Below are 25,415 nucleotides of genomic sequence, written 5' to 3' on the forward strand. Positions count from 1 at the left end.
GTTTTGGAGACTATCTTTATTTTTTTTCTCTCTCTCAGGCACAGACTTAAAGTCTTTGTTTCCTGAAACTTTTGAGCATTCCAGGCTCCCAGTCATTATTGCAAGTGAATGTCATAAGCTGACTCCCTTGAGCAAGCAAGTCTAAAATACTTGGTACTTGCACACCACATGTAGCACTTTGAAATAATTGACAGTCACAACCATATTCAATGGTGTCAGAAAATCAGCAGTGAACCTGAGCAGTTACTATTTCAGTTCAAATTGGACAACTTCTTCCACGTGGTTGATTTTGATACTTGTACCTTTGTTTCTTTGTGGATGAACTTAGACACATTTCAGCATTCTTCCCTTTTCTCAATTACTTCCATTGCCATGATGTTATGTGCAGCATAGTACATCTTCATTCAATGCCTGTGTACTCCACAGTTGCACAAATACACACTGAGAGTTATTAGTGTTAACCGTTTTGACTGGTAAACGGTGTTGTTGGTAATTCTGCACAGCAAGGTTTCTGTCATGACCTCTTTGCTGTGCCTCAGACATTTGAATTCATGAACATCCAATGAGTGCATCTGTATGCTTCTTTGAACCCATAAACTACTCATATGGCTTTGATAGTCTGACTTCAAAAATGGGTTCTGCTGATGAAGTCCACACTGGAACATTAAGGTGAGAGCAGTAAGACAGTAACATGTTCAATTACAGCAGCCTCCATGAGGTCAACCAAAGGGGTCCTTTTTAAATGTACTTTTAATGATCACAAGACCCTGCTAGACATTAAGATCTTGAAAGTACTGCAGGTCTCCCTCATCAGCGAGTTGCTCATTGGCAGAGAAACTGAAGGAGTCAGACTTGGTGGGGATTGTGCGGCTGCCTGTGTCAGAGGGGTAGTGTCGCCTGTTTATAGCCACCCGGGAGAGAGGTGTCAGACCCAGTGCGCTTCACTGGAGGCGGTGTGGCATGGCGACCAAGCTGGAATTGGTGCTGCCTCTCCAGTGTTCACTTGGCAGAAGACAAGCTGTATTGTGTTCAACTGCAGATTTCTGCAACATTCATGGAGTCGGGGTCTTGAACTGTATTTTTTAAGTGACTGCATTTTACTGATATCTTATATGTGCTTGCTGCCTTATACATGCTATGTGTGCTTTGTGCTGTGTGTGACTGTTGGTACTGTATTTTGTAGTTTAACCCCAGAGTAATACTGTTTTGTTTGGTTATGATTATTAGTATTCGTGTATGGTTGAATGACAATTAAACTTGATCTATGAACCATTGAGTGTATATTTGGTCATTTCTGGGCAAATATCACAGAAGATGTAATATGATAGATTGTCATTTAAGTAAACTGCTTAGTTGCCAGTTTAAATTAGACAATGGTGAGGCTTTTGTGGTTTGGATGCATGAGGAGATGTCTAGTGCTGATAGTAGACAGGGATTTTTGACACTTCAATATAAATATGGAGCTTTCAAGGTTCCGGAAATGACAGTTGAAGAAGATAGTTGTTGACCAGAGAATGGGAGCCCACCTCTTTTACATCACTCTCTGTCAGGTCTGAAATATCTAAATCCTGGAATGTTAAAGTTAGTTACCAGTCTTGTCCTTCTCTCAATCAAGTTTTTGTAATAGCTACAACATGATAGCTCCATATAGTAATCCACGCTCTGTCCATCTTCCTCACTGTAATGCTCCACTCATTTAAATAAATATTCTTGGGATCATCAGCCCTACTATGTTTGTTAATTCGGTCTTGGGCATCCTAGAGGAATAGAGGAGAGAGCTGGAAAACAAGCTTGGGCAGAACAGCACATGGGAGATGTGGAAAGACATGAAGAACATCACTATCTTCAATCAGCCTAGCTGTAGAGCCGCAGAATGCAGCCATGAGTGGGCTAATGAGTTAAACCAGTTCTTCAATAGCTTTGATAATTGCCCTCCTGTTCACAACCCCCATCAGCACACCGATTCAGGTGCCGAGGTACCCCATGCTTCCTCAGTACCAATTCCCTCCTTCCTCCGCCCCCCCCCAGTTCAACACATTGATGAACGACATAGGTTTCCACTGTCTACATCCCATCCTTGCCTTGCACCTACCTTGCACACCTCATATCCCAACTATCTTCACCTCCCCCAGACCCCACCTTCCACCAACTCCCGAGTCATCGTGGACTCACCTTCACTACTGAACAGGTGAGGAGGGCTCTGGGAAAACTCAGACATGGCAAAGCATTGGGACTGGATGGTGTGAACCCCCAGGTCCAGAAGGAGTGTGCTGAGCAGCTGTGTGGAGTTCTTCAGCGCATTTTCAAACTGAGTTTCAGCCTGGAAAGGACTCCAACTGTCAAAAACATCATGAGTGGTCCCAGTACCCAAGAAGAGCCTACTGGAAGTCTTGAATGACTACTATCCAGTGGCCCTGACTTCGCACATCATGAAGACTCTAGTGAAGCTGGTCTTGGCTCACCTCCAACCCCTGGTCAGATCAAGTTTGTGTGGCTTCAGAGCTGCATGTCAGACATGGCTATAAGCAGCACTGGGGCCCCACGGTGGACTGTATTACCTTGTATACCTTGGACTTTAGATACAACACTTAAGTCATGTCATCTGCAGAACTTCTCTGACTCAGCAATAGTTGGGTGTATAAAGGGAGGACAGGAGGATGAATACAGGGCCCTGATGGAAGACTTTGTCAAATGGTGCAAGCTAAATCATCTACAGCTCAACATCAGTAAGTCAAAGAAGATGGTGATGGACTTTAGGAAGACTAAGCCTGTACTACTCCCTGTTACTATTGCTGGTGAGGATGTGGATCTGGTGAGAACCTACAAGTACCTGGGGGTGCACCTGGATGACAGACTTGAGTGGAGCACCAACACAGAGGCAGTTTACAAGAAGAGCCAGAGTCGCCTCCACTTCCTGAGGATACTGAGGTCCTTTTGGAGTACGCAGGACTCTCCTTCACATGTTCTACCAGTATGTTGTCACCAGTGCAATCTTCCATGCAGTGGCATGCTGGGGCAATGGCATCAACACAGGTGATGCCAACAGGCTCAATGAACTGATTAGAAAGGCTGGCTCTGTTATAGGAGTCAAACTGGACACACTGGAGGCTGTGGTAGAACAAAGGATCCTATGGAAAATCCTGGCAATTCTGGACAATGTTTCTCACCTTGGCTGAACAGAGGAGCACTTTTAGTAATATATTTAAGACAACTGTGCTGCTCCATAGAGTGCTATATTCAGTCATTCTTGCCCTTGGCCTTTAGGCTCTATGAGTCAACCTATAGCTGGGGGAGTGATGACCTCCTCCTGTTAGACTGCTTGAGGTAACATGTTTTATTGTTTCCTACTTCTAATATTTGTATATCTGTGCACTGCAATGCTACTGTGACACTATAATTTCCTTTGGGATCAATAAAGTATCTACTGTATCTATCTATCTAACTATGTTTCCTTTCAGATTTACATAGCCAGGTCTACTTTCTCCTCACTCCCACCATTTGCTCTGGTTTCTGTTCCCCCTGCCACACTAGTTTAAATCCTGGTGAGTAACACTAGTAGATCTCCCTGCAGGGATACTGGAGCTCCTCTGGTTGAGGTGGAAGCTGGTCTTCCTGTGTATGTCTTACCTCTCCTGGAATAGATGCTGTCAGTTCCCTCAAATCAAATTCGTTGCATGGTCCTCCATGCTGAAATGTTAACTGCAACTTTAAGGCCCTCATAAATGAGACCAGTGAGAGCCTTTGCCTCAAAAGAATAATGACCATGAATAATTTTTTATTCATGTGCAGCAAAAAACTGATTCTTCTCCTTTCCAAGAGGTCACAGTTGCAGAATGTATGATTCAAACCATTTCTTAGTACAGCTGCAAGCACTTTGATGAGATTGATATTGAATAAGAGTCATATTGCTGAAGGTTCTGAATTGCGTTGACTTAATCAAGGTCTGACTAGAATTCTCAAGTACTCTTTCGATACTGAGAAAATTCATATTAATAAACCAATAAGCATTGACGATTATTAAAATTCTATAATCACTGGTTGGTCAGCACAAAAATTACTGGGATAATTTCATTAAATTTCAAAAGATAAGCATTTTTTGGAAATAGTTTGTAAATGCACTACAGTGAATGTTAGTAACCTGCCAAGGAACTGAAACGTGCAATTTAAGCTAAGTTCAATTACCATCATAACTCTTTATTGCTGAGTTACAAATGAATGATAAATAAATTAGGTTTCATTTTGCGCACAAATGTTATGATATTATCCTGTTTTTAATTTGTATAATGTTTCATGTTGTGAGTAAAGCATCCAGAACAGAGATCCAGTATATGTTAAGCCCAGATTAGCAGTAAGGTAACAGAACATATTCATTGAGTAAAAGAACATTAATACTGAAAAAGCTCAACATGGATGAAACTTTGTTCTGTGAAGTAATGTCTATCTCCCACCAGTGGTGAAAAACTGAAACTTTGATTAATAATCTGTGCAATTAATTTGCAAAATGAGGAGAATGAACATTATTATTACACACAAAGAAACCTCTGTTTCACAGGAAGGTTGGAACTGATTAGTCTCTGTTGCTCAGTGCATTTGTATGTTTATAACTATACTAATGCTCCCCTACTCTGTACTCAAGAGTGCTTGTTTGTACATGCAGAGCTCTTGACTTTTAAGTATAGTTTTTTTGGTACTAAATACTGATGGAGATTGATAAAAAAGAGAAATTATCCACCCCGCCCCCCCACTACCCATATCACCCCTCTTACTATGACCAGACCATTAAGGTTAATTAATGCAAACTTAATTACACAGATTATTAATCAATTTTTTAAAAAACTTTGCTATCAAAAAGTTCTATGACAATATATACATTTTACAATGATAATTAAATGTTTTTGCTCAACATTTTAATATTTTTAAATACCTAATATGCAATCTGTATAGATATGCATTAATTTACCAGTTGACTATGAAGTACTTTAGGAAGCCCTAAATTTTAGAAAGTGCAGCCTCATTCCTTTCTTAAACCCCAGAAATATCCTACGTATTGGGTAACCATCTTTTTGTATTACATCTGAATTAATAGTAAGAAGATGAGTTTAAGAAGATGCTCAGTGTTTGAATTACACAGCTGCTGTTGTTGATAATTTTTGATCAATAATTGACCAACTTTTCATATCTTATGATTTCTATCTTGTTGATTTGCTGTGTTCCTGCTTCTTTTGCATTGTCTGAATATGACTTTGTCATGGTCAGTGGTAAAAATATTTTTGAAATGTACTCTTTGTTGTTAATGTTCTTCATAGGTTGGTGGTCTGGCTTCAGAAAATGTGCGTTGGGCAGAAGCTGTGTGCAACTTCAAGCAACAGGAGAGCATGCTCTGTGGGGATGTGCTCCTCATCACTGCTTTCGTCTCCTACCTTGGCTATTTTACCAAGAAGTATAGGCAAGATTTAATGGAAGGAATGTGGAAACCATATCTTGAGCAGCTCAAAGTAAGGACCAAATCATGCAAAATTTGGATATTCCTATGTAGCAATAAATTGACCAGTATTACAGCTTCCTAAGCAATATTTAAGATGGAAATTCACTTGTTACCTTGCCATGTGAATATGAATTATGTAAGTTATAGAGTAAACATTTATTTTTAGTCACTCTTTCCTTTTCAATAATTTTATTGATATTATATAAATTGCATGAATACAAATACAAGATTCATAAGGATACAAGTAAATAATACGAATTACATTACATTTAAATCACATTAATATGATCACAGTATCCCATATTCCAAATCAATCACGTAGAAAAAAAATTGAATTATGATCACCCTTTATATTTACTCCATATATCAAGCAGATTTAGCAGTCTTGAAAGAGCATGTGGTGCACTCAATAGTTATCTATCCAGCATGTTTTTGGCTAATTGAAATCTAAGAACAAATCAAACAGTTAGAAATTTAATTTCACCTCCCCACGTTTTTCTTAGTAATGAGATGTTAAATTCTGACAAATATCTTTAATTTCTATATTCCTTATTACCAGCTTATTTTTGATATTGTTTAATTTTTACTGTAAAAGTCTGTGATTTGTGAGATACCAGCATGGTTCACACTGGAAACTGCATCCATTATCCCAGTCAGAGAGTCACAAGTTCATGGAATCTAAATAAAATACTGGTAGATAATGGAATTAAGATTGAGACAGGGCAATTACAAAGACTACAGTTTTCAGTTGGATTTGAGCATTCCTTTGCAAGTCTTTAATATCTTTTCATTTTGATGCTTCAGGAACAACAGTAATAATTCTCCCTTGGTTAAGTCTGGAACTCCCATCCTGAGTTGTAGTTGGTTTATTATTGTCACATGTACTGACTTACAGTGAAGAGGTGTGTTTTGCATGCCATCCATGCAGATCAATTCATCACATCCATGCCCAAACATAGGACAAAGGATAAGAAATAATAGAATGCAGGACACACTGTTGCAGTTATAACGAGTTAATTGTACAAGAGATCCATTCAATAATCTTATAACAGCACAGCACAAACTGTCCTGGAGCCTGGTAGTATGAACCTTCAGCCTTTTCTATCTTCTGCACAATGAACAGAGAATGTCTGTGGTGGAAGGAGTCTTCAATTCTTTTGGCTGCTTTAACTAAACTGTGAGAACTGTAATCAGAGTCCATGATGGGGAGGCTGATTATTGTGATGTGCTAAGCTGTGTGTATAACTCTTCAGTTTCTTGCAGTTTCATGCAAAGCAGTTGGCATACCAAACCATTATGCTTTGGATCTGTTGTTTTGCTAATGGAGCAAGAGAATTAATAATGGAAAATGTAGAAATGATTTGTGAAGAATGGCATTGGAATATTTCAAGTACTGGCAGAAATGTGCATTTATCTTCTGCACATTACTGGTAACAATGTTTGGCAAGTGATCAGTTCTTCATAGGAGTAAAATGCCAGCATGACTATTTGTTTGTCCCAGGAGATGACTATCCGTAATTAGTTAACTGTTTCATCATTCCAAGTCTTGGATATACTTCCATGTCGATATTAGTATCCAGACACCTAAAATAGCTCTATGGCTGCTTTGAAGTTATCAATTTTGCTGAATTCTGGACACATCTTGTGGAATTGGTTTTCACCAATTTAAACTTCTGTTGAAACACAATTCTGTAATTGCTCCACCAACAGCAGGAGTATGGAAGCTTTCATTAAGTTAGTCTCTGGGAAATGGTGCTATCTATAGTCTTATCTACCATACCATATTGTGCAATCCTATAGCGGAACAGAACTTTACTAAAAGTTTGTTTAAATTTTTTATGTTACATTGGAATTTAAACCATTGACATTTATGTAGTATGTGTAATCTGTACTACAGGTATTAAGAAATTATTTATAAAGCCTATTATTTACATTGCTATGCAACAATAACTCTGCGTAAGTCCAATTGCATGTCACAATCAAGAGCAAAAGCCATTTATTGTATGTTATCTGCAGTTCTCTTGTTATCAATCTCTTACCAAACCGCATCATTCAGTTAAATGGAAATGAAGATAGAAATGCTTTATAGACTGTGCAATGCCTTTTTAATAATTCAAAAATCTCATTTATTCTGCTCAAGCCCTGTCATCTATTTGTTTCACTGGAGTATGTATTCTGTATTAAGGCCTCTTTTTGTCTGGCACATTACTTTAAGTGGCTGTTGTGTTTTATTATTCATAACAGCAGAAGAATGCATCAGCAAGAAAACAAACTTGTACTGATAGATAACCAGATGACAACTAAACCAACCAGTTAGATGACGTCATAAATCATAATCCTGTCACACATGTTATAAATAAAGGTAGAAAGGACAGGATTTAGCAGATGAGCAGAGATAAATAGATTTAGTTCAAATGAAAGATAGATGATCTGAAGCATTAACTTGGCTTCCCTTACTGCAGTGTTACATAATTGAAAATATTATAACTCTATGGAAATGGCCATACAAGCATCACTGTAAGCAATAGTGTGATATCACTAAGTTGTATCTCTGTGATACCATTAAGTAGAATGTAATGGGCACTATTTCACAGTGCTCCTGGGTTATTCTAGGAACTTGACCAGGCACCATCATGGTCTGTGTATCTGGCATGCATCAAGTTGTATCATTCCTTCTGCAGAACTATTTCAGGAGCTTTCTATAGGAAATTAAATTGTCCTGAGAACAAATATCACTGGACACTTTAGGTCAATTAAGCTGCTTTGTGAAGAACCAGACAAGGGCGCCACTCAAGCAAGCCCCTTACTTACCCATTACCCACAGGGTAGCTCACTTTCCTCAACAACAACAGTGTCTCTACCTCTGTCTCTGACCAGTCAGACACAGCCATCAATTTCCTTCCCATGAGAGCCAGAGTTTCTGCTCTAATCATCTATCCAATGTAACCTCAGGTCTTGTATAGGCTTATGACCACTCCTTCCTTGACCCCCAATGGGCACTCACCAAGTTCAATTTCAGTCCATTTTCATTTCCACTGGTGAAAAAGTGCAAAGCCCATTATATACCAGCTGAGGCCATGATTCTCAGGCATGACTGAGATTTTTATTGGCAGGCCCACAACCTATAGCTGTGCTATTGCAACTACTTACCACACTTTCCAATACTCAAGGGCATACCAAAAACACTAGACATTCAAGTTTTTATGTTACACTATCAGCATACAGAATACTTTGTTTCAATATGCATGTTATAAACATGGCTCTTTTATATAATACTTAATATATTTTTTTAATATCTCTGTGGCAGAAATCTTGTTGATATATTGTCAATTTAACTTTTATTAATTTGACTTTGCAACTCTACACCTACTTGGTATAAACATATGAAAATGATGGGCTGAAAAGATCAATTGGTCGATTCTGTTTTTTCAGTACCTGAAGCACCTTAACCTGTTGCTGTTAGCCCAGCACCCTCTTGTCATTTGAAGTTTCAAAAATAAAAATAGGATAGTACCTTCTCTTAATGCAGAAAGCTGGCATGTAAATCATCTTACTGCATTGTTTGGGAGACACAGGCCTGGAGGAGGATTATGTCAATTGCAGAAATGGGCAATAACACGATTTGCATTGCATATTCCATTTTCATTATTGATATGTTGAAGGAATATTGAATTGAAATGTTTAATTCATTAATAGTATACCAGAAAGAGTAGGAAAAAAAACCCACAACAACCGGTAGTTTTGAAGACAAAATGTTCAACATCTCAACTGGCAGACTGATTGGGTATCTGAATGTTTTGGTGTGGCTGTGCACTTTGGATATTAACTCCATTCAAACCAAACCATGATTGATGCTAAGCTCAAGAAACTTAAGACATAGAAATGAAGGTAAATCCAGGAGACTGGTACCCTTTCATCAGTGCTTGCAAACTTAGAATGGCTGGACTGCTTTCTATCCCCCCTTGTACCTCAACCCTTTATTTTTTGCCATCAGAATCAAGGAATTCGTGCATTTAGCTGGTCCTATGTTACTCAAAGGTGGACTCTAATCCCTGTCATCAACCTATAGTCTTTTCCAGTCCTTATAATCTACCACACTGTCTGGGAACAATTCCAAAATGTTAATTATGCCCTTCCAATGAATTCAGCAGTACTTGCCCCTCCCCCACCACCCTTAAAGCCTGAACTCTGTACAATTTCACGTAAATCCCGAGAAGGTGTTTACAAATTATTTTATGTATGACATAGGCCCTAGTTAGCCAAGATGCAAGTGTCATAAATAAATGTAGATAGGAAGTATTGTATTGCCAAGGAACATTCAGTTCTACCATTCAGCTTCATAGTCACAATATGCCTTAATGGTAAATAAATGGTTAAATTGTTCTGAATCACATTTATCAGTTTACTCTCATGAGGCTGAATTGGGTGCTTTGTTAAAGTTGGAATAGCTCAGTGAATAATACCCTGACACGCCTCTGTTTTGGTTAGGTGGAAAGAAGGTGTATAGTTAGATCAGTGTTGTGGAATTTGTGTGTGATTACCAGGTGTTTTTATAATTCTAGTTACAGTGAGGTTGCTGAAGTACAAATTAGCCAGCACAGATGCTGACTGTTAGAACAGAACTGAATCTACAAGACCTCTTTTTATCAGAACATCAATAACTGAACTTTAGGTTGAATTTGCAGCTGATGCTGTTGTACTCTAGAGGAGCCCATTAATTGACAAGTTTCTGTTGATAGTGCATTGGCTGTTGTTGAGTTGCCATAGATACCATACATGTTGGAGTTCTCACTCACCATTTGAACAAGTACCATCCACTATATAATGGAGTGTGATTTTTTTTTAAATGAAACAGCCAAATAACATTGTTTTAAATCTATTATTAGGGCTCCTACAAGCCGAGTAAAATGTAGTCCTTGGTTCCAAATCTTGTTGCAAAACATTTAGCCCTACTTCAGCACACAGCATAAAAGAGGTAAATGATAAGGAGTTAGAAGGCCCTTATCTGTTCAAGCTTTTCAAATATTGTTAGAAATTGTTTGTAACTGTCAGCAAAAGGCATAATTTGATTTCAGGCTTAAGATGAACCCCACATGGTTATCTAATAAAAATAAAATACTGTTCAGTTTGATGTTATATTTACTTTCAATTACTTTCATATTCTTAATATTTGCAAAAAGGTGCAAAAAATTGAAATGTCCACAAATGAGCTACTCTGCATGGTATGTTCTCAAGATTTAACCTACAGAGAATATGTTAGGAAGCATTATTAAACTGAACGTTGTAAGGGTATTGCTGATTTAGTTGTGCAATGTGTTCACTATGCAGTGTTCAAATACATCTTTCTGTATTTATGTTGTTACTACCAGTGACTTTGGTAATCAACTGAGATTTATGTGTGCAATAAGATTGTGGTTCATTTTTTAGATAAACTATTTCAGAAACCACTACAAGGTAGTGGTTTCCATGGGGACATAACATAGTATTTCTGGTTTGTAACTGTTAAGATCCACAATTACGAACAATGCAAAGGACCAGCAATGTCCATCTAGATTCTGTAGTCTATAATTTATTTATTGCAATATATTTTAATCTAACATCCTTGAAAAGGAAATTTCATATTTTGAAATAAATCATAACTATCACATTATTAGGCAGAGTAATGAAAAAAGTAATATGATAGAAATTCTCATAGCCTAAAGCTATGATTCAAAAGAACTGATGCCTTAAAAGCAGACATATTGAAATGATTAATTGTCACATTGTTTATGAACCTCCATGTATTTTATGTTGTGAAATTATATAAAATAAGGTTCTCTGTCCTGATATCACTCAAAGGTTGCATTCCTAAAATCTGTCACTCTATCCAGAGTAATAGTACAAAAATAAAAGTCGCACTTTGTCTCAGATAATGTGATTATTTTGTTTTGTGATCTAGCTGATAATTGACAGGAGACAGTCCCAACTGGGGCCTTTGACTATATTAACTCTGTCCTTTATAAAATCTTCAGTGTAAGTGGTATGTGCTAATTTCACTTTCAATCATTCGGGTACGCCTTCGGTTACTTTAATATTTACTTTAATCATTAATAACACTATGGATTGTGAAAGTAGCTATTACAGGCGTTTTTAAAGAAAGAAGTTGAAATAATACAATTTTTCAGATTGGATCTTGTATATTTAAAAGTGTCTCTAATATTAACTATAACAAGGACCAAATTTTGTACCATTTAGCTATTTTGATCAAATGAACATTGAATTCACAATTCAAAGCATCAATGCTTAAATATGATATCCAACATATGACTTTTATTCTTCGTGACATATAGTTGCTATTTTACTTTATTTTTTGTGAATGTTTAGGTATATTTTCACATTATCTACCTCGTTAATGTCCTTCTTGTGACCTCGGCAGATCTTTGCAGAAGGTTCCTTGGAATGATGCTTCTTAGCCAGTCTGCTCATCTTACACATATCTGCTTATTATTGATTAAGAAAAAATCCTTCAAATCACTTCAATCCTTTTTATTCAAAGGACAATGACCCTAACATCTTCAGTCACTCTATATAACAAGTCCTGATTCAGTTAATCCTTTTACAACCTAAATCCATTACATTCTTCCAAAAATGCCGTGTTAAGAATTGAGCAGTGTATTCTTATTGTATTGTTTTATGAAGGATTAACATTAACTCCTTGTTGATGCACTCAATGTCTCTGTAAATAGAGGGTGTCATTTACTTTACACTGACAGTCCAAAATATGAATTTTGCTATTATACCCCCTATCAGGTTTTACTGTTTAATTCACATAGCTTACCCACCTAACCTTCCATTAAAATATTTCACTTCATACCTCTTCGTGGTATATTTCACAAGCCATACACCTCCCAAATTATTATCCTGTTTTCTCCTAGTTTTGCTCATGGTTTAATGCATACTGCATTCCTGATCATTTTTTGTTCAACTGGTAAATCTCAATTTTATGATATACATACCTAAGTCATTCCTGTATAGCAAATAGAATTTTGGTCCCTGTAACAGATCCCTGGATAATCGAAGCACTGAATAACTAACTTTAGACTGAAAGAGAATTGTTGAACTGTTTTTTTTTTTAGCAATTTTTAAAATCATTGCCACTGTTCCTTAATATTTGCCAACTAGTTTTGCTTATACTCTGTCAAACGTCTTTCAGAATTCCATTTGCACATTATTAACTCTGTTGCACAAATCCTTCTGCAACGTTCAGTGGATGCTGGTAATCAAATGTAAAGCTACCTTTAGATGAATCCTGACTTAGTCAGGGTGATCAGCTGCATTCGCCACATTAGTCCTTACCTTTCCCTAATTGGCACCTCTAACAAATCCATGATCATTTTCATTTATTAACCAGTATATTTCAAACACCAGTGAGTTTTGCACAGATTAGCTCTTGGAAAAAATCTTCCTCTGCTGTCATAGATGTAAGTGCTCTTTTCAAGTAACTGTAACATTCCCATAATCTCAGTCTTTTATCATCATTACATACCAAACCTTCTGAATAATATCCTTTTTATATATTTTATTATCTCCAATATAACTACTGTTTTCTCCTTTACAGCTGCATTAACCACAGATTCCTCTGTGGCGCACATTTAGTATCTCGCCATTTCCTGACTCTATAAACAAGTAGCAGTTATGGTCCCTGATCATGATGGCTTTTCTTTCAAAGTCCTTTACTTGGTTTGTTTGCTCATAAAAGACCACCTTAATTTCCTTTTTATGTTTGCTGGTGCTTCATTTTCCATGTCTCTTAAGTGTGTGTGTGTTAAGTCTCTTTACTTCTATGGCATGTTAACTTCCAGCATCCCTGAGTATCTTCCCATGTTCACTTTCTGCCTGGCTTTCAGATTTTTGATGCTTTCGTGCCTCACCGAAATTGTCCCTCTTCCAGATACGTATGTCTTTTTTACCATTGTTAGGCTATCCATAATTACACTATTTTTCATATCCAGTGACTTACCTCACCAAGTGTTTCTCCCTCTGGTATATTCTTTAGGTGCCCCAATTCATTTATTCTTTCCCCTGATTCACCCCAGCCAGCTTGCTACTTCCTTGGGGAAGGTACAAGTCAAGTTGATTCCTGTTGTCATGTGTGACGCCAAGCAGAGCTACCAGACGGATGGTACTAATGAGAGAGATAACGGAAAACAATGGAGAAACATTCAAAATGCTAATAAGAGAGAAGAGAGAGATTAACGAGAAAGAAACACAATTCAGATATTGACAGACCGTTTGCTTTGAACCTGAACTGTTTGAAGTTTGATGGACAGGTGATACCCCAGCAGAGGGATAAAAAGAGCAGGTTTGCTAAGGCACGAGACCCTGGAAAGAGCAATGTGCCCCTAAAAGTTGGTGGGAGTTTGGAGGACTGGTTTGCGGGAATTGGTCAGAGGCTCACAGGGTGTAAAGGTACGATCGGTGGGAACCTAGGGTGTGTGTCTGCCCTTGCCTGGATTCCGGGTTCACCGCGGAAGAACGATCATAACCGGAACGGAGGGGTCACAGTCGGTGACCACAGCGGGAAAGATGACATCAACAGGTCTGCCCGAAACCAGCTGCATCTCTCACACTCTCTCTCTCTCTCCCCCCCCCAACGGTACAACAACAGCGATTACTTCAAACTGCACTAAACTGAATTGAACTCTGCTTCACTTAAGACTGATCATTTTACCCCTAGACTGCGATAGAGCTTGGTTGATATCTATTACCCTATTTCTGTGTATATGTGTATGCTATCATTGCTAACCTGTTACATTTATATCCTTGCAATTAGTGTACTGTATTACTTATTTCTTTAATAAAACTTTATTAGTTCGTAGTAATCACAGGCTCCAACGAGCGTTCCATTTCTGCTGGTCTGGCAACCCAGTTATGGGGTACGTAACACTGTACACATATACCACTCTTTACTCTTTGCACAATTACATTCCCTGCCTATATTAGGTAACTGTTGAAACCTATATTTAAAAAAAAATTGCTTGTTAACTTGTATACCATCATTTCACCACTCTTCACCAGCCTTTAGTCAGTGTTAGGCACTTTTGTTTCATTTTATACAAATTTCTCTAAAGTGTTCATTTTCCAAAGATTAAAACCAATGTGAAATCAGGGTAATAGAAGACAAAAAAAAACCACAACTAAACCAAAAAAAAAAGTTTATCAGATCAGGCAACATCTGTGGAGAGGGAAGCAGTTAATGTTTCAAGTCAATTATTTTTTGTTAGAATCAAGTTCCAGTGCCAAACAAGTAGGATTGTTGAACAAGGTTTGATGTCAGTTGGGATACTGGCAACAAATTATGAAAAGTTCAACTGTTAAGGCACAAAGCTCAAGCTGCCAAGGTGTAAATTAGTTTTTAAAGGTGTAATCATTATCATCAAACTCTCTTGCACTGAAAATAGTGATTAAATGGGCATTAAAAATGGCTTTTACAGTTTATCTCTGTGCTGATATCATACACCTAGCAAAATTTAAAATTCAAAGGAGGAGCTCAGTTGGTCAGAAAGCATCCATGGAGGGAAATGTTTCACATTGAGACACTTCATTTGGTCTTAACCTGAAACGCTGATTGTCTATTTCCCTTGCTAGATACTGCCTGCCTAACCCCCCAAGTTCCTCCAGCTTCACTGTATGTTGCTTCAGATTTCCAGTATCTGCAGTCTCTTGTATCTTGGTGTTTGAAATAATATAGGTGGAAATTTTCCTCTGATCACGTTATAGAGCAGTGTATATATTCTGAAATGCACTTTGCAAAATTCAGTTCAATTACAGACTTAATTCTTCAGTAAGGGAGGCTGCACAGTGTAACATGAATTCTGATGAGCAAGACAGGTGATATGTTGCTGTGGTAGTTTCTGATAGAGTTTAATCTCCTGTGTAATAGGTCTTATAGAAAGTAAGTTTGACCACATCTTAACAAATTAGGTGATATAATTCTACTGCTCAATGGCTCAGATATCAATACCTGAAGTAAATCTCACCTCAACAAAAAGTAATGTGAGGTTATTACCGAATGATAACTAGATTCCAAGGACCAGACACAAAGACATCCAGGGATTGTTGTTCAAATATTGTGTGCTATCCCATTATCTAATTTGCTGCCATCAGGCGGAATGTACAGGAACCTCAGGACTCTCACCATTAGGTTCAGGAACAATTATTACTCTTCAGCCATCAGGGTCTTGAGCCAGTAGGAATAATTTCACTCAACTTCACTTGCCTCACCACTGAACTGTTCCCACAACCTACAGTTGAAGTCAGAAGTTTACATACACCTTAGCCAAATACATTTAAACTCAGTTTTTCACAATTGCTGACTCTTAATCCTAGAAAACATTCCCTGTCTTAAGTCAGTTAGGATCACTACTTTATTTTAAGAATGTGAAATGTCAGAATAATAGTAGAGAGAATGATTTATTTTAGCTTTTATTTCTTTCATCACTTTCCCAGTGGGTCAGAAGTTTACATCCACTTTGTTAGTATTTGGTATCATTGCCTTTAAATTGTTTAACTTGGGTCAAACATTTTGGGTTGCCTTTCACATGCTTCTCACAGTAAGTTGCTGGAATTTTGTTCCATTCCTCCAGACAGAACTGGTGTAACTGAGTTAGGTTTGTAGGCCTCCTTGCTTGCACATGCGTTTTTAGTTCTGCCCACAAATTTTCCATCAGGTTGAGGTCAGAAAATGATGTCAAGTCTGGATTATCCTTGGGAGCAATTTCCAAACACCTGAAAGTACCATGTTCATCTGTATAAGCAATAGTACTCAAGTATAAACACCATGGGTCCACACAGCCGTCATACTGCTCAGGAAGGAGATGCAATCTGTCTCCTAGGGATGAACGTACTTTGGCGTGAAAAGTGCAAATCAATCCCAGAACAGCAGCAGAGGACCTTGTGAAGATGCTGGAGGAAACAGGTGGACAAGTATCTATATCCACAGTGAAACAAGTCCTATATCAACATAACCTGAAAGGCTGCTCAGCAAGGAAGAAGCCAGTGCTCCAAAACCACCATTAAAAAGTCAGACTACAGTTTGCAAGTGCACGTGGGGACAAAGATCTTACTTTTTGGAGAAATGTCTTCTGGTCTGATGAAACAAAAATTGAACTGCTTGGCCATAATGACCATCATTATGTTTGGAGGAAAAAGGGTGAGGTTTGCAAGCCGAAGAACACCATCCCAACCATTAAGCATGAGGGTGGCAGCATCATGTTGTGGGGGTGCTTTGCTGTAGGAGGGACTGGTGCACTTCACAAAATAGATGGCATCATGAGAAAGGAAAATTATGTGGATATATTGAAGCAACATCTCAAGACATCAGCCAGGAAGTTAAAACTCGGTCGGAAATGGGTCTTCCAATTGGACAATTACCCAAGAGTACCTCCAAAGTTGTGGCAAAATTGCTTAAGGACAACAAAATGGAGTGGCCATCACAAAGTCCTAACCTCAATCTGATAGAAAATTTGTGGGCAGAACTGAAAAAGCGTGGGCGAGCAAGGAGGCCTACAAACCTGACTCAGTTACACCAGTTCCGTCTGGAGGAATGGAACAAAATTCCAGCAAATTACTGTGAGAAGCTTGTGGAAGGCTACCCAAAACATTTGACCCAAGTTAAACAATTTAAAGGCAATGATACCAAATACTAACAAAGTGTATATAAACTTCTGACACACTGGGAAAGTGATGAAAGAAATAAAAGCCGAAATAAATCATTCTCTCTACTATTTTTGTGACATTTCACATTCTTAAAATAAAGTAGTAATCCTAACTGTCTTAAGACAGGGAATGTTTTCTAGGATTAAATGTCAGGAATTGTGAAAAACTAAGTTTAAATGTATTTGGCTAAGGTGTATGTAAACTTCTGACTTCAACTGTATGGATTTGCTTTCCTTTTATCTCATGTTCTCAATATATATTGCTTATTTATTAGTATTATTTCATTTTTCTTTTGGATTTGCACAATTTGTTATCTTTTGCACATTGTTTGTTTGTCCATCCCGTTAGATGTGGCCCTTCATTGATTCCATTATGGTTTTAGGAATCACTGAGTACGCCCACTAGAAAACCAATGTATATGGTGGCATATATGTACTTGGTGATAATAAATTCACTTTGAACTTTGAACTTTGGACTACTTGATACCAGACCTCATCCCATCATTGGTCCAAGCATAGGCCAATGAGCTGAATTCCTAAGGAGTTAGCACTCTTGTTATCAAGACAACATCTGACCATATATGCCATCAATAGACATTGAGGGAAAGTACCCCAACAGCTGAAGTCATACCTCACACAAAGGAAAATGGTTGTGGTGGGTGAAACCAATCAATTGTATCTTTACTGAAGATCCACCATCATAATCTTCTGGTCCTTCATCAAAGATCTTTTTTTTTCTAAACTCATCAGAAAGGATTTATGCCTCTGTTGGCCCAGTGTTCAATTTTGTTGAGACTGTTGAAGTTTTCATCCCATAACAGCTAGGTAACATTCACTGATGGGTTGGTGAGCAGTATATAACTTTCATGCAGTAGAGGTAGGTATTGATTATCTGCATAACAATGTATTAACACCTACAGTGTATTTGACTTTCAATGATGTTACTATGTCCTAATTGACAGCATGTGGGTGTTTATATTAAGCAGAAGCTCAACTAACCGGCTGCAAGAATATTGTGTCTACAAGAGTTGCATCCTGGGAGTTATTTCACCCCTTGATGTCTCAAAGCTTTTCTACAATCTACAAAGCAGAAAAAAAATTGCCTTTGCCTGGATGAGTGCAGAACCAACAGTACTTAAAGAGCTTGTTATAATCCACAACCAACAGCCCACTTGATCTGCACCCAATTAATTCAATGAAACCCTCGACCATCTGCACACAATGTCTGCAATACACACTATTTACTCTCACTGGCAACTCCAACAGCAACCGCAAAATATGCTGCTGAGGTACATCCTAAGATGTGCATGAACACATCATCAGTGATGTAACCTGGGGTCATCGGGTGTTTACGGGCCTTTCAACATTAGACACCCTCACCCAGTCAACGAGCCAAGGTTGATCAGGCCCTAGCTTGTGTCACAGTAGCAGTGGTCCACAAGTCACACCTCTGGAGGCACACCGAGCAGCCTCTATGATGGTCCTGATGGTTCTACTCTTTGCAACCCCCCCCCAACCCCCGTAATGCCAAGGAGAGAGTAGGTTCTGCAGAGCGAGCAGCCAGCAAAACCTCTGCATCCCACCTCAATAGGCTCGCATCATGACCTCCATCCCTCTCTCTGGCACTGCTCTACCTGTTCCTCATACTTGGCTGCCTTAAACCCGAATGCCACCTCGATTAGGTCTTCCTAAGGCATTGTCAGTTCTACCATGACCACCTGCTTCAAGATTTCTGACAGAATGACCATGTCAGAACTCAGTAATGATGATTCAATGAAGTCAGGGAACTTCAGTCGCTTGCAAAGATCGATTTTCAGTTGCCAGTCAGCTGCAATGGCAAGCAAGCCTGAGGTGATTTCTGCTGAGACTGGCTGGTCTCCGTCTTTACAAAAGCAATAGTCTTTCTGGGTTGGCTGAGGTGCCTACTGTTGCTAATGGCCGAGGAAATATTTTCTTCCACTGCATTCAGCACCTGGTCATGGCACCAGCAGTAGCAGCCTTCTCCCAGGCCTTTTGGGCAGCTGCTAAGGATGTGTTCCAGTGTTCCTCTGCTAAGGCAGAGAGGACATAATGGTGCCTCACTTTTGCCCCAAGCAAAAAGGTTCACTGGACGAAGTAGAACATCATACTCAGCCTGGATCATGAACTTGATGTTCTGTTGTTCTGCCTACCAGATGTTGGTTCAGGAGATCTTCCGCTTCAGCACAGCCTCATACCTTGTTCAAGCTCCCTGCTGACCCATTCCTGCCATCCTCAACAGATGCTTGCACCTCCTCCTGGGCCATTTTACACCGGTCCATGCCCTGGGCCCTGTTGAAGCAGTTTGAAGGGAAGCTTCCCAGCCCCACCTGACCAGATGCTATTGTCCCTACCAGATTCCTGTGCCTCAGACATGACCCAGTCGTCACTGCATCCTGGGCCTTCGACTTCATGCCTGTCTGACTTCAATGCCTGCTGTCCTGCCCTTGGAGCCTTTAGAATCTCTGTACAGCAGCAATTCTCTTGTACAGGGAACAAGGCTACTGAAGGGAGGCTGCTGTTCAGGCTATGTGGGAGACCCAGCCATCTTCGAAGTCGCCATTGATCTTTCTTTCAAGAGCATTAACAGTTGGCGTGGATACTTCATATGCCAGCAGTGGCCAGGATATTCTGGGGAGGATGCCATGCTGTTAGATCCTGGCCTTAAACTTGCCAGGTAGGCCTGTCCTATCCACAGTGGTGAGCCAGACCTCTAACTACTTGGTGGCCTTCCAGATGGCATCACTTAGGCTGCAGTCAAAGATGCTCCCCAGGCTCATGATGGTTTCTCAGAGATGGATGGGATAGCAATACAATACAAGGAGAAATGGAAACTGTCTGGGAGTCTGCCTTTCTCTAACACCAGAGACCTGATTTTCTCTGGCTTAAAGCTCATCCTTGCCCTTGCAATGTCCTCTACCGCCTGGGACTGATGTCGTTGTCACAATGAGGTCATTGGTGAAAGCTTTGAGTAGGGGCTGCCACAATGCTGATTTAGAGATGGGAACTGCTGAGAACGATTTCACTATTTCAGAACTTTGGGAGAGAGAAGAGGCATAAGTGAAGATCTACATGTTATGTAGATTTTTGTTGTACTCTTGTTAAATTAAATAATTCTTACACACTAAAGATCATTGCATTGTTAACTTTGATTGTAATGAAAGTAAAAATAAATTGCTTGCTTGTAGCTTAGCAGGTGAATTTCCTACCCAAGAAACTCCTGAACCATTTACTGTTTAATCCCCATTCTGTGCTGAATTAGCTGATCTCACTTATGGTAATAGAAAGTCAAACACTGAAGCTGGCATTCTGCCTGTGAAGTCTGTGTTGGCATTTGCTTAGTGCAATTTCAAACCATTCCTGCTGCCCAGGTCTTGTAGCTCTCTTTAGTTATGTATAACCCTGCATAACACAGCTTCAAATCCATGTATAATTTTCTCTGAAAGTGTTCTCTTCTGTGGTTCTACTGCTCTCTACGGAAAAGCACCAATAAGCCTTGTCATAAGGAAATGCCTCCTCATCTGCCTGCTGAACCTCTTGGTAGTGATTTATAAATCCTCAGCACTGACTTCCCACCCACAGGAAATATGTCTTCCTTACACTGTCAAAATGTTTTATGATTTTAAACTATCTCTGCTAACGTTTCTCTTAGTCTTCTCTGCTTTACTCCATTTATTTTGTGTCAGCTGTTATTTTCTATTGCTTGTACGCTCTGATGAGTTACTGTGCAAATTTCCTAAAACTGCAAATTATACTTCTAACCATGGTCTAACCTCTGTGTTATACTTAATTATTATTACTTCTACAGTATTTGAAAGTAATAATAGCTTATATGTGTTTATAAAAACAAAATGTTGCTGTTTGTCTACCTTTACCCATACTTCAAAACTCCTAAAACTCTGTTTATTATTCAGAATTAGAATTGGAAATAGACTTATTATGAGTGAAATGTGAATCAGAATCAGGGTGAATATCATCGGCATATGTCGTGAAATTTGTTGTTATGTGACAGCATTACATTGCAATTCATAATAAAAAACTGTAAATTACAGTAAATATATAGTGTATGTGCCTTCAGGCTCCTCTAACTCCTGTCTGATGGTAGCAATGAGAAGAAGGCATGTCCTGAGTGATGAAGATCCTTAATAATGAACACCACTTTTTGAGGCGTCGGTTCTTGAAAATGTCCTGGATGCTGGTGAGGCCAGTGCCCAAGATGGAACTGACTGAATTGAAGATGCCCTGGATGCTGGTGAGGCCAGTGCCCAAGATAGAACTAACTAAGTTGAAGATGTCCTGGATGCTGGGGAGGCCAGTGCCCAAGATGGAACTGACTGAATTGAAGATGCCCTGGATGCTGGTGAGGCCAGTGCCCAAGATGGAACTGACTGAATTGAAGATGCTCTGGATGCTGGTGAGGCCAGTGCCCAAGATGGAACTGACTGAATTGAAGATGCCCTGGATGCTGGGGAGGCCAGTGCCCAAGATGGAACTGACTGAATTGAAGATGCCCTGGATGCTGGGGAGGCCAGTGCCCAAGATGGAACTGACTGAATTGAAGATGTCCTGGATGCTGGGGAGGCCAGTGCCCAAGATGGAACTGACTGAGTTTACAACTTTCTGTCGCTTATTTTGATCCTGTGCAGCGCCCTCCAGACAGCGATGCAGCTAGTTAGAATGCTTTCCACAATATATCTGTAGAAATTTGTGAGGGGAGCAGCAAAGGGCAAAGACATTAAATTACTATAAAGTACAAAGTAACTAAATAATCCAATAAAAGAAATAATGAGGTAGTGTTCTTGAACCATTCAGAAATGTGATGGCCAAGAGGAAGTAGCTATTCTTCAATGAGTGAGGGTCTTTAGGCTCTTGAACCTCCTTTCTGCTGGAGAAGAGGGCATATCCTAGATAGTGAGGGTTCTTACTGACGGACTCCACCTTCTTGGGGTTCTGCATTGTGAAGATGCCCTCAATGGGGGAGTTGTGCCCATGATAGAACTGTCTGAATTTTTAACTCTCTGCAGCCTCTTGTGATCTTGTGCATTGAAGTCCCATACCAGACTTTGGTGACATACCAAATCTCCTCAAATTCATGACCAGGTAGAGCTCATGGTGTCCATGATTGCATCAGAGTATCAGGACAAGGATAGATTCTCTGAGATAATTGAAGCTCAAGAACTTGAAGCTGCTCACCTTTTCCACCGCTGACCCTTCAATGAGGACTGGAACGTGTTCTCTCAACTTCCTCTTTCTGAAGTCTGCAATAATTTTGTTGGCTTGCTGATGCTACGTGCGAGGTTGTCCTTTCAACACCAGGCAACCAGCTGGTTGTCTAACTCTTGTAGGCATCCTTGTAACATCTGAAACTTTACTAATAACATCAGCAAATTTATAGATGGTGTTCCTTTATATTGAATGTATCTTCCAATTTTTAAATTTCTGCTCTTAACACTATATTTGTCTACAATAAATTATAGCTTCCACTGGCAGGAATACTTACCTGTTGATTTATTTTCCTGAATCTTTTATTTTTCTGTTCCTTATTTTCTAAACATCTCGTTGTCTAACAAGACTACTTAACCTTGAGGTATAACCGTAGCTAATCTTCATGAATCATTGTTATGCCAGTTTACCCTAGTTTCTAGTGCATCAGCCAATTTTCTATCCATGCTGCTATATTGCCTACATTTCCTCTCCCATAAGGCCACTTTTTTTAAAATTAAACATGCAATATTAATCACTGTCCATATGGTCTCCTTAAACTGTTTTCAATTAGTCAAGGAAGTAGGAGTAGAATCTTGCATATTTTCTTATAAGCTTCAATTGACAAAGATTTTCATCTAATTTTTGGCATCTCCTGGGAGTATCTGTATCTCTGCTTGGCCGTCAGAGACTGTGGATGTGATGCACTAACCATTGCAGCTGTCCAAAACAGGATAAACCAATTGATCTTTTCCTAATATTAATTTTCAGAGGTTAATTTGTCATTCACAAATCTTCTGTAAGCTTTCTTATCAACCATTTTCAAAAAACCCATTTATATTGCATCTCTTGGATTCTGTTAATCAATCACCTCCCTTTAATAACTTTACCTTATTGTTTTTGACTTGCAGAGTTCCAAGGCCATGATCATCACTGTAAAGTGAGCTCTGGCTGACCAGTTTGAATATGGGATTTAGTCACTTAAAATACTGTACTGCTGGCAAAAGTAGCAACTTTAGAGGAAAACTGAATTTAAAAAAAAATACTTCTCTGCAGCTGAACAAACAAAAATCATTGAATTGAATTGAAGTGATTTATCATTGTCACATGAACCGAAATACAGTGTTCAGTCCTTCCGCCACAATAGGCAGGATCTTTTGTTGGTCACCCATTTTAATTCTACTTCCCATTCCTGTTCCAATGTGCTGGCCCATGGTCTCCTCTACTGCCACAATGAGGCATTTTCAGGTTGGAGGAGAAACATCCAATACTCTGGCTGGGTTGCTCCAATGTAATGGCTTTCTCTGACTTCTGGTACTTTTTGCTTTCTTTTTCCATTCCACTTTCTGACTCTTCTCTTCTCCTCACCTGCAGTCACTGTCCTCTGCTACCCCTCCTCCTTCCCCTTGTCTCATGATCCACTTTCCTCTCCTACCAGACTCCTCCTTATTCAGCCTTTTACTTCTTCCATCTATCACTTCTCAGCTTCTCACTGTATTCTCCCTTCCCCACCCAGTTATCTTCCCCCCCCACCCCCACCCCCACCTGGCTTCACCACTCCCCCTACTTCTTATTCTGGCTTATTTCCCTTTCCTTTGCAGTTGAATGCAAAGACTTTGAGTTTATTCCTCTCCATAGAAACTGCCTGATGTGTTATTGAGGGTGCATGTTAATTTAAAGAGATTTTTAAAGACCAGCTTTATTTGCCAAAACCCGAAAACATACAGTGAGGTGCATCGTTTGCATCAGGGATGTGCCAGGTGGCAGCCCACGAGTGTTGCCAGCCAAGCATGCCCTCGACTTACCAACTCTAATCCGTATGACTTTGGAATGTGGGAGAAAACTGGAGCACCCAGAGGAAACCCGGGCGGTCATGGGGAGAATGTACAAACTCCTTCCAGGCAGTGTCAGGAGTTGAACCCTGATCTTACAATTGGTGCGATGTAAAGCTTTGTGCTAACCACTACACTGCCATTTTACATGGTGCAGTGTGGTAGAACAAGGTCAAATAATAATAATACAGAATAAAGTGTGACAGCTACAAAAAAAGCAGTGAAGTGCCATCATAACGAGGTAGATCTTAACGGTCCATCTTAATGTTCTAGGCAAGCATTTGGTAGTCTTTTAACAGTGGGGTAGAACCTGTCCTTGGGTCTGGTACAATGTGTTTTCAAGTTTTTGTAGTTTCTGTCAGTGGAAGAGGGGCAAGAAGAGAGTGTTCAGGGTGTGTGGGGTCTTTGATTATGCCAGCTGTTTTACTGAGGCAGCAATAAGTATAGACAAATTTCATGGAGGGGAGGCTGGATTCCATAATGTGCTACTGCTCCGTGTCTACGACTCTATACAATTTCTTGTGGCTACGTGCAGGGTAATTGCCATACTGATTGCCATCATGTATCTAGATAGGATGTTTTCTATGGTGCATTGATAAAAGAATATTCATGGTCAAAAGGGGGCATGCCAACTTCCTTTAGCCCCCTGAGGAAGTACAGGGAGTGAGGTTTCCTGGCTGTGAAGTACAGGGAGTGAGGTTTCTTGGCTGTGACATCAACATGGTTGGACAAGGACAAGCTGTCATTGATGTTCATTCCTATGAACTTGAAGCTCTCAACCCTCTCAGCCTCAACACCCACGTAGACAGTAGCATGTGCACCACCGCTCTACCTGAAGTAAATAACTTGATGTTTTGTTTTGCCCATATTGTGGGAAAGCTTGTTGCTATGACACCATGTTACTAAGCTCTCTATCTCCCTCTTGTACTCTGACTCATCATTATTTGAAGTACAGCCCACTGTGGTGGTATCATCTGCAAACTTGTAGAATAGAATCTGGCCGTGTAGTTACGCGTGTACAGAGAATAGAGTAGGGGGCTGAGGATGCAACTATATGGGGCACCAGTATTGTGAATAATCACAGTGGCAGTGGTGCTGCTTATCTTTACTTATTGTAGCCTGTTGGCCAGGATGTCAAGAAGCTTATGTCAAAGTTTTACTTTGTGAAACCACGGTTCTAAT

At 39.4% G+C, this 25,415-nt stretch overlaps 1 protein-coding gene across 1 annotated transcript in view; it reads left to right on the top strand.

Moving 5' to 3' along the window:
* Positions 1-25,415, top strand: part of dnah9 (dynein, axonemal, heavy chain 9) — a 586,329-nt gene that overhangs the window by 373,086 nt on the left and 187,828 nt on the right. The window contains exon 52 of the mRNA XM_072242702.1: positions 5,307-5,495. Coding sequence (XP_072098803.1) covers positions 5,307-5,495 — 189 coding nt within the window. The remainder of the gene's footprint in view (positions 1-5,306; positions 5,496-25,415) is intronic.

This window comes from Mobula birostris, chromosome 24 (genome assembly GCF_030028105.1).
Source record: "Mobula birostris isolate sMobBir1 chromosome 24, sMobBir1.hap1, whole genome shotgun sequence".
In the NCBI taxonomy this organism is placed as follows: Eukaryota; Metazoa; Chordata; class Chondrichthyes; order Myliobatiformes; family Myliobatidae; genus Mobula; species Mobula birostris.